Below are 13,989 nucleotides of genomic sequence, written 5' to 3' on the forward strand. Positions count from 1 at the left end.
AGGCAGGTCCATCAGCAGCAAAAGGCAGCTAGGGAGAATGTAGTCCTGCTGCTGAACAAGTTTGTGGATGACATGGAAAAGGCTGAGATATTCAATGCCTTCTTTGCATAGGTCTTGACTGATAACCCCAGGTCCCTGAGATCAAGGGGAAAAAGTCTGGAGCAAGGAAGACTTAAACTTAGTATAGGAGGATCAAGTTAGGGAACATTTAAGCAAAGTGGACATATGCAAGTCCATGGGACCTGGACAGTGCCTGGGTTTGATAGGAATAAACATTGCTGCTGCAGTCTGTGCTATTTCCATCTTCCAACTGTTAGAAACAACAATAGCCAAGTGCCCTTCTTTAGTGAACCTGTGTACTTTGGAAAGAAGATGCCTAAGTAATTACAGCAGATCAAGTTAAATTTTCTCTGACTTTTAGATGATATTAAAACCAAGGAAATACTTGTGTCAATAATCTTGCACATAAATCTAGAAAAACAGCTACAAGATACAAGACTGCAAGACAACATTTCCTGAAATAATTGGAAAGAGGATAAAACATTGATCCATATAAAAAAAATGCCATAGTACACATATATACATACACCTCTAGACTGACACATGCATGTACATGCATTTACACACCTGCATACATGGACACATTCCAAACTCATATCTGTCTCATCCTTAAAACAAACAGTGATTAACACTGACAAAATACTCTGTTTCTACTAACAATTAAAATTAGCATTCAGGAGAATTTTCATCCATGCATCATAAACACCAATAATTTCAGTAAAACAGCAGAAGTATAATTTCACCTACAGTTTGATTTCTGACTGTTCTGCCATACATAATTCTGAAATATTTCAATTTTCAGCAAGATCTTTTTTTTTTCCCTAAACATGTTATTTCTTCAAATAACAATATTGAACAATGATTTAAAGGTGATTAGTTTAAGTCTCCTGGAATTATTTACAAAGTTGAGATGATATTCTTTGAGGTTTTTCCCTCTCCTCTTCAATTTAATAAACTTTTATATTTACAATGCTATTCCTTTTCTCTGCTTTACAATAAATTATTTATTTAGCTGAGATGATCTAGTTTCTCAATAAGAACAAAATAATTATGAGATTTGCAGTTCTTTAAAATGGAATTTCAGTGTTCATTAAGCTTATTAGTAAACTATTATGAACACTGCACTTTCAAAGTTTTGTTACCACTCATTTACATTTTTACTAGAGAATCATACATTACAACACTCATTATTCCTCAAGAAAACAATATTGCATTTGCATCAATCAGATTATCACAGTGTTGCTTAGTTACTGTAAATTTCAAATTTAATGCATTTTATGTTGGCATTTTACTTGCAAATAGCAAACACTGCTTCACGGAATACATACTTAAAAACCATTTGTTATAATCTGCTATTTACAACCTATTATGGAGAAGGAACAATGCAGTTTCTTGAGACAAGAAACATTACATACGTTCAGTAATACTAAAGCTTTATCAAAATAATCAACACATACCTGTTCCCAGGCAAAGACATGTTGATTGAAGTAGAACTGAATTTGTTCATTGGCAATGTTGATACACAGTTGTTCAAAAGAATTTTTTTTGAAATTCTCAAAGCCAAAGATGTCAAGAATTCCAATGTTCAAGCCATCATCATTTTCACTGCAAAGATGAAATATACTTTCCATTGTTGTATCTATTTTACATTAATTACCTTCATTACTATTTCACAAAAGGAAAGCATGGGCCAAATCTGAACACCAGTGACACAGGGTAAGTTTGGCTGAACCAGATATCTCCTAAAATGACAATAATTGTTTGTTTGAAATACAATAAATGCAGATCAATTCAAAGATTACTGAATATGCAGAACAGATACACTGAATCACACAACAACCAAGTCAATTAATAAGTGAATAGAGGATTTATAATTTTATTTTACACTAATATTTGTTAGTAATTATTCTAAAAAGCTGACTACAGTGCAGAAAGAACACACACTTCTTTTTGTTTCTCTTGTAATAACACAGGCTTTACTCACCAACATCGTGAAATTAAAGACTGTTGTCATTATTTCTTCTTTTTAGTTACTCATAACAATTAAAATTGCTTAGTTTAACATTAAAGTAAAAAGAATGACTAGCTAGACATTTTATGCAGCTAAATAACTACTTTATGCACTAGGATGTGGTATGCATTGAAATTACCAATTAAATTCCAGAGAAGCACTGGAAAAACTTTGGCTTGATATTTTAGGTAGGACTTACTGAAGATATGTGATCACTTCTGCAACTGGAAAAAAGCTCTAATATTTATTTGCTGAAGCAAAAAATTAAGAGGATATAATTTTATAACAAACTGAGGCTGACATTAGTGTCTTTCTAGGCCAGTAAAATATAAATCACATTCTTTCTATAAAACCTCTTTGGGTGGCTATCTGTAACTATTTTTTAAATAAAGATTTAGGAAATCAGAAATTAAGAATCAGCCTCAAGACACTCATGAATAGTACTTAAACCCCTCTGTGAAGTCCATCTCAAAAAAGGAAGCATTTCATTGTGGAGGGATCTGAAATCGGTGACAATTTCATCTGTCTCAAAATTACATTTTTGACGAATAGACTGCTAAAATTAACTCTCCCATTCCTTTTTCAGAGCTAATTACATAAACATAGTAAATGCAAATTATTTTACTACCACAAGATCAAGCAAAAGTTGTTCGGGTTTTTTTTTTTACAGTGAACATTTCAGGTTGGATTTTCTCCCTCCTCACCAGCATAATAAGTAAATACTCAGTTTGAAAAGGGCTCTGTAACAGACAAGTGAGGGTACACAGGCTAGAAGTGCTGCCCCATCTATCATGGATTTTATCCTATCACTTACTGATTAAAATTCTGTTTGTTGTTGCTCTGCTGTAACCAAACATTGAAAGTTTAGACGAATTTTAGGACTGCAACCTTGGCTCTCCTCTGATGTTTATAAAGAAAAAAATCCAAGAAATACAGATTTGAAAACGAAAGCTATTTATTATTGATACGGTGTTTAAAATGTCACCTTTTAAGTGTTAAGTGGATAATACCTTCAGTAAATGTGTTTGGAAACTATTCCCACACATATATGAAACCATGCTCATAACAACAGTGACAAAAGAAACAGCATCAGTGTAAATAAGAGCAGAATTTGACCTATGCAATCAACATGATGAATATCAAAAGTTTACTCTGAAAAAAATAGAAAATAAAAAGTATCTAATATGTAATTTAGAAAGGGTTAAATAAGTAAAGATCAACAGGAAAACACCAGATGCTTTTGCCAACCATACCTACTGTATTTTCATTATATTTTATGAATAGGACAAAACATTTTTGACATGGTGGTATCATAAACAAAAAGGTAGCAGAGAAAAAGAACTTAACTACACTAAAGGCTCTAGTGTAGACAATATTATTCCCAGAAAAAAATCTCTCTTTACTCTGCAAAATCTTCTTTTACCTTAAATGTTTGTCAGGTTTGAGTAAAGTGTTGATGCGATTGACTATCCAGCTGAAGAGGCGCCCATACAGTGCTTTGGCCATGGCATCTCTGACATCAGTGGCTTTTTCCACAGTGTTGGGACGAATAATTGTTTCTCCTCGAGTCACGACACAGTGAGAGGTGAGGGCCTCTTGCAGCTCATCTGCCTGAATACACAGCAGGGATGCGCCTAGAAAGCAGTGTCACAGGCATACCTCAGAGACAGATTTTGGAAGGTAAAACAGGCATTTTTGCAATCAAAGCTGCAAATGCAATGTATTATGAATACAGGCCAAATCAAAGTCTTGAACTAGGACTAACGAGGATTTTTCATACCAAACAAATGTTGTTATCTAATTTAGTCACCAACCTTCCTATCTTCCACTGCAGTCAATAAGTAAGTGATTCAAAACAGAGGCTTTAGGTTTAAATTCCTTTATCAAGGAGGCTGTTTCTCCAAACGGTCTATGGAGAAATGCTAGGGAATCTAGGTGACTATGTAAGAAGCATCCAAGTTGTGAGGTGTGAATAACCCTCTCAGTAATAACCCACTCATAGAGGCCACTGCTGTTCTCCTTTTGCTCCTTTTGCTTCTTTCCCAGTTCCACAATATTTTTCTAGGGCAAGAAAACATGTAAGAAGATAGCGTGAAGACTTCATTATCTCCCCAGGTGTAATTACTGAGAAAGTGTAGCAAATTTTTTGAGAATCTTTGCCCCTTGGCCTCCTCCACCTCTCAGCAGCTCATAATGTAAGGCATCCCTTCCAAAGAACTAGTGAGCTGTATTTCAAGAGGCACATGTGGGGAACAAGTAATGAGCAGCTGAGAAAGAAACTGGGAAAAAACTATTCAATGCGTTAATGAGGTTCTCCATCAAATGTTGAAATAGCCTTGGAAAAATTCCAAAAATGTTTTCAGGCATCTGCAGTATTAGTCATGTTTCCTGTATGCCAGAGAACTGGTTAGTCAAATAAGATGCATAACATGGAAATTGTTTTCTTTTTTGCATTTGAATTCAGGTGGGCTTAGAATTCATCTACCTCCAGTTTTTAATTATTCTTGCAAAATTTCCACGTGAATACAGTTTTCATTGATACCTCTCTTACAATAAAATAAATTTGCTATGAAAACACTGAAGAAAAACAATGTTAAATTAAGGAAAAAACACTTACAATTCTCAAGGGCTACTGGATTGGAAATGTTGCTCTTGTCAATCATATGTTCAGATACTACTGCAGAAAATTCAATGTTACCCACATTTAAAATGGCAGCCAGGACACTGTACACACTTCCAAGTTCCTGAAAAGTATATTAAAAAAAATGCAATACTTAATAGCCAGGTAATTTGCCTCTGTGGTTTGTGCAATGGGCATGTGAGTGTGTGTTGTTTCCTGTTGCCTGCCACATGCCCACTACTTTTAGGAATGCAGTTGTCAGAAATTATTCCTATTCTGTACTTAGCAAAGTCTTTCAAGAGTAAGACAGTCAAAGAGGGCAAGACAAACCACATACCAACCTCTCTTCCATACTTGTTGATGGGACAGAATTGACATGAAGTAGGGAAAGCAAAAAGAGTGGTGTGAATATCCTCTTACACAGAAAGAATTCAGAGGTTATTTGTATCTACCCTTCACTGCGTCTACAGGTGCAAACATGTCTAAAAATTTAATACACAGATCAACAAAAATATAAAAAATCTGCATCTATGTTTCTTGCATCATGGAAACAAAGGTACTTCAAATAATAGGTTGTGGTGGTTTAGCAAAACTTGGTTTGTAGGGGCAGATAAGAAAAAAAAGAGGAAAAACAACTGTGACTGGCACAGAGCCAGTAGCTGACAGGCAGTTTGCCAGACCATGTGGACAAGCTGGAAACGCCTCTGTGATGACATATTTAAGAAAGATGAGACCATGCAAAGCTCCTTTTTCCCTTGTTCCCATTGGTGAAGGGGAGGGACCCCCGGGCCCTCTTGGCGCAGCAGCCAGGGCCAGGCCGCCGAGAGGAGCCACGAGCAGCCGAGAGGAGCCACGAGCAGCCACGAGCAGCCACCTGGCCGGAAAATCCCCCAGCTGAGGCTGGGACAGTGCGGCCGAGATTCTTCCGAAGCTCCGCGGCCCACACGGTGCTGGCTGGCCCCCTGAGGCTGGGGGGGCTCGCACCAAACCAGGCAAAAACCAAACCACGCAGCCAGCAGCGAGAGACAGGGAGAGTCTTTCCCCAGTGCAGAGCCCTGGCAAGATCAACTTCTCAGCTGCAACTTAAAGACACCAACTTTCTTCCAAGTCAGAGAAAAAGGAAAAGTGAGGTCACGTGAGGAAGGCCAACATGGCAGCACCAAGGTTGGTGGGGGAAGGGAGAGAGCGGAGGTGCTCCCAGCACTGGAGCTGAGATTCTCCTGCAAGCTGTGGTGAGGATTACAATACACCTCTTAATAAAACTCTTTCTCTGTAATTCATGGAGTGCATAGAGGGCTGCAGAGATCCATGCACAGCCCGTGAAGAGGAGCACTCATGCCAGAGCGTACAGACGCTGAGAGGCTTTTAAAGATTAAAGAAGAGAGCCTTTGCTTGCAGGCTGGAACAGCTCATCCTTAAAAGACTAAACCCCATGAACTATTACGACCCACGCTGGCAGTTGTGGGAAGACTTCACGACCCGTGGGAAAGATTTCCACATGGCAGCAGATTCGGGCGGGCTGTTGCTTGTGAAGGTTGAAATCGCGTTAGATAAGTTTGCAGAGAACTATCTCCCGCGGGAAGGATCCCACGGCACAGCAGAAGAAACTCTTTTCCTTAAACATAAAGAAAGGCTCTTAAGAAATAAAATACTGACCAAAAGCCCATGTTTGTTTCCTTGCGCAGTTAGTGGAAAGAGGGAAGATTGGGGAAGAAAGGTGTTCTGAAAGTTTGCTTTGGTTTCTCATTACTCTTTTTACTTTTAATTCTGTTAGTAATAAATCTTATTCATACTGTTTAATTTTGGACCTGTTTTGCCTTGAAGTTTTTCTTTTTCCTCAATAATCCTTATTTCACCTCATGAAAATAAGTTTTAAGTTCCCCTCTGCTGCTCAGCTATAGCAGAAGCAAATAAGTGAGTAGTTTTTTCGTGGTGCTTGGCACTTAACCAGCATCAAACCGCCACATAGGTCTATATCATCTCCCACCAATGTCATCAGAAAAAGTTTCACTGGGAGAAGAGTGAGGCCTCACATCTCTGATTTGGCAAAGCACTTTACCCTTCAAAATGTCAGTTAGGAACTTACCAAAGCATCTTAATATGGACTTTGCTTAAACAAATTTAGATTTCAAATTATTTAGGAGGTTCTGCGATGGTTTAGTTGATAAGGTGGTGTTAGGTCATAGGTTGGACTTGATAATCTCAAAGGTCTTTTCCAACCTCATTAATTCTGTGATTCTGTGAACAAGGACTCTGTCTTGAAAAGAGCTGTTATTACTCTGGACAGCGAAGTGATAGATACAGTAAATTACTTTAAGTACCTATACATGAGAAAATAATTTGGAATTAGTAAAATAATGCTTTCATTGCAGGTTTGACTTAGATTTTACCTCCAAATTTTCATCTGAATGGTGAGTATTTATTGTTATACCTGATGATCTGATTATTTTTTATTCAGAAAATGCTAGGTGTACCTGTAAAGCAGACTAGGAGTCTGTGACATTGCATATTTTGAGGCATACAGTACTAGTGTGTTTTATAAATAGCAGGTTGAAAACCTTTGAAGTAGTTTTATAAGAAGCAGTTTCGCAAATCTGATTGTTATTTTATCATGATGAACTTTTTATAATTGCAAAGCATTTTATCTGTATTATTCAATAGTTTGCTGGTACCATGTCAGGCATCATTTACTCAGATAAAATCTCTAATTGCTCTAGAATACTTGAGCTTGTTTTCAACACTTTCAGAAGTTAATCTAGCAGTTAATAAACACTGATTCCAGTGACAGCAAGACAAACTGGATAAACTCATTCTAAAAAATTGTGCTGAGGATAATTGGCACACAGTTTACTTAGGATTAAGCAATTGTTTTCATTTTAAGCTTAGGGACACAGTCAAAATGCAAAGAAATGGATAGCTTAACTTCTGCCATCATGCTGTACAATATGTATAGCTGCTGACATTTTTCTGCCCTTTTCCAGTGTGTTTGAAATCTGGCTTGATCTGTCTCATACAGCATAATTATTGTTCCCCTCAGGCAGTCCTTTCTTATTAATTTTGCCATGCAGCCTGAAATAAACCGGTGTGATTTTAAGACAGGGAGTATTGACAGTAGTTACTTTTGAAACCTGTCAGTCAGTTAAAAGCAAATTTCAGAGAAATAAAGCTTTGTTTAGGTCTCAGTTTTAACTGGAGTGGATATTTTTTTCTGTCCATGGCTTTCAGCTAATAAAACATTGAACATGCTTATATAGAAGTTCCTCTGTGCACTGGGATGAATGTCAAAGCTTAAGGCTGCCTTACTAAAAAGTGATCTTAGGAATGGAATTCAATGTCCTTTTCTCACTGAAAAAAATTGTCTTCACACATGTATCTGATATCAGAAACTCCATGGGGGAAGAAAGCTGTTCCTTCACTCTTGCAAGCACAGCCTCAGACAGGCTAATTCACCCAGAGGAGGATGTAAGGCAGGCTAACATGACTGGGGCTCACAAGTAGCCACAAGCAGATTGCCCACGGCGCTCAGCCTGCTTCTGAAATTGCAGGGTTCTACAGGTAGGTAATTCTTCACAGATTCAGCTCACGGTGGCTTGCTGAGTTAATCAAGTAAAGATCCATGCTAGAACTGCACAATGCAGCCAGTGACCTAGTTCTAACTACATCTTCAATATGTATGGAAGGCCTCTTCTGGATGATCAGGATTATTGTGTCAACCCGTTCAAGTGAACAAAAGAACTGGAAACAAAAACAGACTTGCTGCTTTTCATGCTTTAAATTAGGACTTATCAAGGTCTCTAGTGCTGTGACAAAACTGCTGTCAGTGCTGAACCATGAATGTCCTTTCATGCTGCTTCCGGAAAGGTGAAAGCACAAGTGAGAGGATGTGATAGTACAAGTGTGATATTACTAAATGCAGTTGTGAATAACATGTAGAGAAGAAAGAGACTGTGAATGCCACTGCTACTACAACTTAATGAAAAGTGACTGTGGAGGAACAAAATAGGTGAATAAATCTGTTCTGCTAGCTATTTCAAATATTTACATTGAGGGAAGTCAGAAATAGTCAACTGAAGTGAGCAATTTTCTGTGAAAAGCTCCTTACCACATACAGTAATGGAGATGAGTTTTGTCAGAGAAATTAAAACATTTATCCATTCTGCAGCACTAGTGTGTATTTCACAGATACTATATGGATCATACCTGTACTATTTACATTGTTTATAAATAAAGTCAGAGATAAATGACACCTCTGTAAGGTAAAACTAGGGCACAGGATGGGATTTCTTTCCTTTATAATTCCAGAATCCTTTTTTATTTTAATTCTACCAAAGACAGACTGAGGAGAGGGGTTTAATGGCCAGCTGAGCAATGATATGAAATCATAAAGAAAGAACAGGTTCAGTAAAGGTTTAGTGATGAGATTCATCTCCAAAGGGATTTAAGAACTTCATTCAACTTTATCCCTGGAGTTGTGAAAATGTATTGAGTTCATCAATACTCAGTTCAACTCAATGAATTTTTAGAACTCTCACCATGGACTTCCTCTTAAAACTGAGATGAGGCTCATATTCACAGGCCTAGAATTATTGGCTAATAAACAGTTACAACATCATATTCTATGCATTAAATTTGATAAAATCTTCCCCTCCCCCCAATCACTCAGCTGTGCTGTGTTCACTCATTTCAAAGTCTTGTTGACTAATATCATTTTACTGGCTTATCCATGCCTTGAAACCTTAAAAATTTAAATGTTACTATATAACAGTAAGCTGACCATGCAAGATCCCAAAACATAAGCACAATGCTGCTAAAGGAAGAAAATAACAAAGGAGATTTGAATGCTTTATGTAAGTTTTTCTTGATTAAGGGAGCTGGTAAAGTTCACAAAGGAAAAGGGTTATCAGCACTCACCTCCAGCGTAAAACCTATGACTTTGAAGCACTGTTCTATTAATTCAAACTGAGACTTATAAAAGCTATTGTTCATGAAATCTTGCACTATTCTGAAATGATCATTTTGCAGATATCTGAAAGAGTCGATGGATACAGAGTTAGAATGTAAATGAGGCTGACAATTCAACACCACATTTCTTAGTAATCAATTTATGCAAAAATAAACTACATTACCTGGGAGGTCTACAATCTGGCAGTTTATAGTGTGCCAGTTTTTTCTTTTCTGCGAGACCAGCATAAATATAATAAAAAATATGGAAATTTTTCTCTCCTCTGAAACAACAGAAACAACAAACTGATTTAGTAATATAACCATGCTACATTTCTTGATAACACGCATACTATTACTAAATGTTATTTTAATAACAGACAAGACTCACACAAACTGACAGAGGACTCTGAAAGAAACTTCACTACAGAACTTCCTGTGAGCACCTTTTCATGCCATTGTATGTTTGTCCTCACACTGCCAGGGTGGCTGCTCGGTGCTAAAGCAGCTCAGTGCTGCTCTGCCTTTGATGCAGTTGGTAGATGCTGTGTGAGATCTTGCACATTGCTCACCCACCCACATTGAATGGGCTGCTTAACTCCAGTTATTTTAAAAAATCTTCTGACTGTGGGAGAGGTATACACTCCTGGTTTGCTGAATGCAGTATGACTACTGTGTCCTTTAGCTCTGAACCAAGAAGCAGACATTCAGCAAAAGGACCTTATGACTTGGCATACTTTGCCTAGAAGCTAGATGCCCAAAACTAGGACAAAGGTTTATTACACATTTAAGGCTCCTGTGTTCCTTATGAGAAAGAACTGTATCCTTAGGTGAATATTTACAACCACGACTGAGCCCAAGTCAGTCACTACTGACTAGGATAAAAGGAATTGTGTTCAAACCCCTGCTTTGTGCATGAGCACCACTAGATCATAGAACCATAGAATGGCCTGGGTTGGGAGGGACCTTAAGGATCATCATTCATGGGCAGGGACACCTTCCACTAGACCAGGTTGCTCAGAGACACATCCAGCCTGGGTTGAACACTTCCAGGGATGGGGCATCCACAGTTCCCTGAGCAACTTGTTCCAGTGCCTCATCACCCTCGCACTAAAGAATTTCTAATATCTAATCTAAACCTATTCTCTCTCAGTTTAAAGCCATTGTCCCTTGTCCTGTCACTACATGTTCTTGCAAAAAGTCTCTCTCCACCTTTTTCGCAGGCTCTCTTCGGGTGGAAGGTAGCAATTAGGTCACCCTGAAGCTTTCTCTTCTCCAGGCTGAACAATCCCAAATTTCTAAGCTGCTCCCCATAGCTTGGTGGCCTTCTCTGCAATTTCTCCAACAGGTAGAATGTATTTCCTGCAGTGAAGACCCCAGAGCTGGATGCAGAACCCCAGGTGGGGTCTCACCAGAACCAGGTAGAGGGCAGATTTCTCCCCTTGACCAGCTGTCCACCCTGATTTGGATGCAGCCCAGGACATGTTTGGCTTTCTGGGCTGGGAGTGCACATAGCTGGGTCATGACCAGCTTCTCCTCCACCAGCACCCCCAAGTCTTTCTTGGCAGGGATCTTTGACCCATAACCCTCTATAAACAAATCCTACTAGATGTTCCAAAATGGAAAACAAGCAAACAAACAAAGAAATAAGCTACAATACTAGAGGAAATTCAGAGGAAGTAAATCCAATTTATACACTTAACACAATACTCCAAAATCTCACAAAGAAATGTATAACTGAACTATTAGAAAGTTTTTAATTCTTTGCACATTCTTATTTTATATATCACATGGGTATTTTTATAAGATTTGTTTAAATAACCCAGGAAGCAATGAAAATCATCTGGAGTAGTTTTCAGCTAGCTTACAGATTCATAAGCTATTCATTATATTTTTTAAGAAAAAAATCCAGGTACCGTATTCATCTTTGTGTTTTGAACCAAGGTGATTTCCTGCATCATAGGTCTACTCTGTAACCCCCAAATTAGGTCAAATACAATTTTCATACTCACACTGCCTGATGGACAACTCTGGATTTTTCAAGGAGGTACTCTGAAATCTGAGCTCCTACTACAGTGCCACCACAAGTGAATTTCATTTCCAAATATTTTCCAAATCTGCTTGAGTTATCATTGATGATAGTGCCTGCATTCCCAAATGCTTCTACAAGGTTGTTCACCTGGAGAATCTTCTCCTGCAGAGTCCTGTTATTAGCCTGCATGTGAAAAAGATATTGCTTCAAATTATCAGTAATTATTCAAATATATACATTTTAGGTGTTTTTTTAATCTTCTCATTGGTATTGTGAAATGTGACATAATCAGGGCAGCCATTCCCATGGTAATTATATGGAGAGAAAGGCATATATATACATATACATACATATATATATACGTAAAATGAAATCTGTCAGAATATAGCAATCTTCAGAACTAAAGCTGTCTGGAAGAGATAACACACATAATGATAACAACACTATCAATGAATTTCTGTGGTTTCTGTGGTTCTGTGGCTCTGAGATGGCCTATTTGCTTTTAGGATCCTTGTTAGCATCTGGTTACTCTGCACTGCACCCTAACAATCCATTAGTTTACTTTCATCTCACCTGGGACATGCAAAAAAATGGCATTTTATTTAGATGGTTATGGTGGCCTCTTCCGAAACTGACTATGTCCCACTGACAGCAATCTGGTTGTGGAACGATGAGAAGCTAGAAGAGGATTTTATTTAGTACTGTTTGGGTGACTTGAAGACATTCAGTTAAACAGGGAACTAAGTCACAGCCCTCACTGCAGTGGGTACTTTTCCTTGTGGAAATCCCAGCATATTTTCAACTGACCCTAGTTCAGGAGGGAGGAAGGAGCAGATAGATCAGCATCATGTTCCAATGTTCTTTGAAAAATATGCAACAATCTCACCCCACAACCAATGCCCTGTCCATAGGTTCAGCCCTTTAGGCCCAAGCTAGCAAAGCCTTACAGAGGCATCCCCTCTGCCACTTACCTTGCCCAGGACAGTGAGCTGCTGAACCAGCAGATGGGCACTTTGTGTCTTGCCAGCTCCACTTTCTCCAGAAATAACGATACACTGCAGAGAACAGAAAAAGACTCTGAGCTCCTCACACATCCCTCAGCCTGGCAGAGGATGTAATTAGACACCTCATCTATACCTGATCGGAGTTGTATGTCACCATGGACTGATAGCCTATGTCAGCAACAGCAAAAATGTGAGGAGGGTTGGCAGTCCGTTTGGCTCCAATGTACAGTTTGGAATGCTAAGTGTAAGAAAAACAAAAACATTACCACTGTCCTTTAAAAACTTTTTTAAATTGAAGTTTGGTTTTAGTTTTAGATTAGTGTACAGCATTGCTGAGGTTTCCAGCACTGATGTTTTCTGAGGGAGCTGTTATTGTACTCACTATACCATGAATCTGTATGTACTTAGTACTATAAGAATGGCTAAAAAAAATTAAGTGCAATTTTCTATAATTTTTGCCCTGATTACACTATGAAACTCAATTTATTAGGAGAAAGTTTACTGTTTTCAGACATCATAGTTCCAACTTACCATTTAAATTTACTTGTGCTTCACTTCTTATTAACATCCCTGCATGATATTGATGTTAAAACATAAGATCTTTTCTGTACCTGTACTATCTGATAATTAATAAGCCCAAATTATTGTATGATCAGACTTTAATATCTTTCCCCTTTTGTATAACAGGGAGACAGATTCACAGAAGTTAATATTTTACAGGGTTGCTTTGTGCACAATCTACACTATAGACATAAAAGCACCAGAAATGAATCCTATTTGAGTTTCTCATTTCTGTGCTGAAATTCAGCACGTGTTAGGAATGTGTGTCAATGTACACTTGAGAGAACTTATCTACTGGTAATTCTCTTTTTCAGAGTAAGCTAAAATAAATCTCAAGAATGGTCTTACTTTATACTTAACACAAATATTTATATTTTAGTGGAAATTGGTGCTAGTTTAAAATAACCAAACCTAAATTTTCACACCTGGGAAGAATAAATATCTATGTTCCGAAATGGATTGACAGCGATGAGAATGTCCCCAACATATGTGTAGATCTGATCCTTGGCATAACCCTTCTGCAGCTGTTCCGTTACTGTATTCTGATGGAGAATGAACAGGAACAATGAATCACATGGGGGAAAAGAGAATATTAGGAAAATGGATAAAATATTTATATAGTTTCAGTGAGGGAGGATAAAGAGGGAAGGTATTTATAGTCAGGAATACAATCGATCATGATCAAAAGATGATCAAACACACTGGCATTTCTAATTTTTTGTGTCCAAACTCACTTTGAACAATATATATTTACAGACCC

General features: G+C 37.9%; 1 protein-coding gene across 1 annotated transcript in view; it reads right to left on the bottom strand.

The window, feature by feature from the left end:
- The window catches only part of MYO3A (myosin IIIA), a 116,370-nt gene that overhangs the window by 41,068 nt on the left and 61,313 nt on the right, over nt 1-13,989 (bottom strand). The window contains exons 11-19 of the mRNA XM_069005741.1: nt 13,655-13,771; nt 12,802-12,906; nt 12,636-12,719; nt 11,645-11,847; nt 9,818-9,916; nt 9,603-9,717; nt 4,689-4,815; nt 3,495-3,705; nt 1,518-1,665 (exon numbers count right to left, since the gene is read on the bottom strand). Coding sequence (XP_068861842.1) covers nt 1,518-1,665; nt 3,495-3,705; nt 4,689-4,815; nt 9,603-9,717; nt 9,818-9,916; nt 11,645-11,847; nt 12,636-12,719; nt 12,802-12,906; nt 13,655-13,771 — 1,209 coding nt within the window. The remainder of the gene's footprint in view (nt 1-1,517; nt 1,666-3,494; nt 3,706-4,688; nt 4,816-9,602; nt 9,718-9,817; nt 9,917-11,644; nt 11,848-12,635; nt 12,720-12,801; nt 12,907-13,654; nt 13,772-13,989) is intronic.

Source organism: Aphelocoma coerulescens, chromosome 2 (assembly GCF_041296385.1).
Source record: "Aphelocoma coerulescens isolate FSJ_1873_10779 chromosome 2, UR_Acoe_1.0, whole genome shotgun sequence".
NCBI classification, from domain to species: Eukaryota; Metazoa; Chordata; class Aves; order Passeriformes; family Corvidae; genus Aphelocoma; species Aphelocoma coerulescens.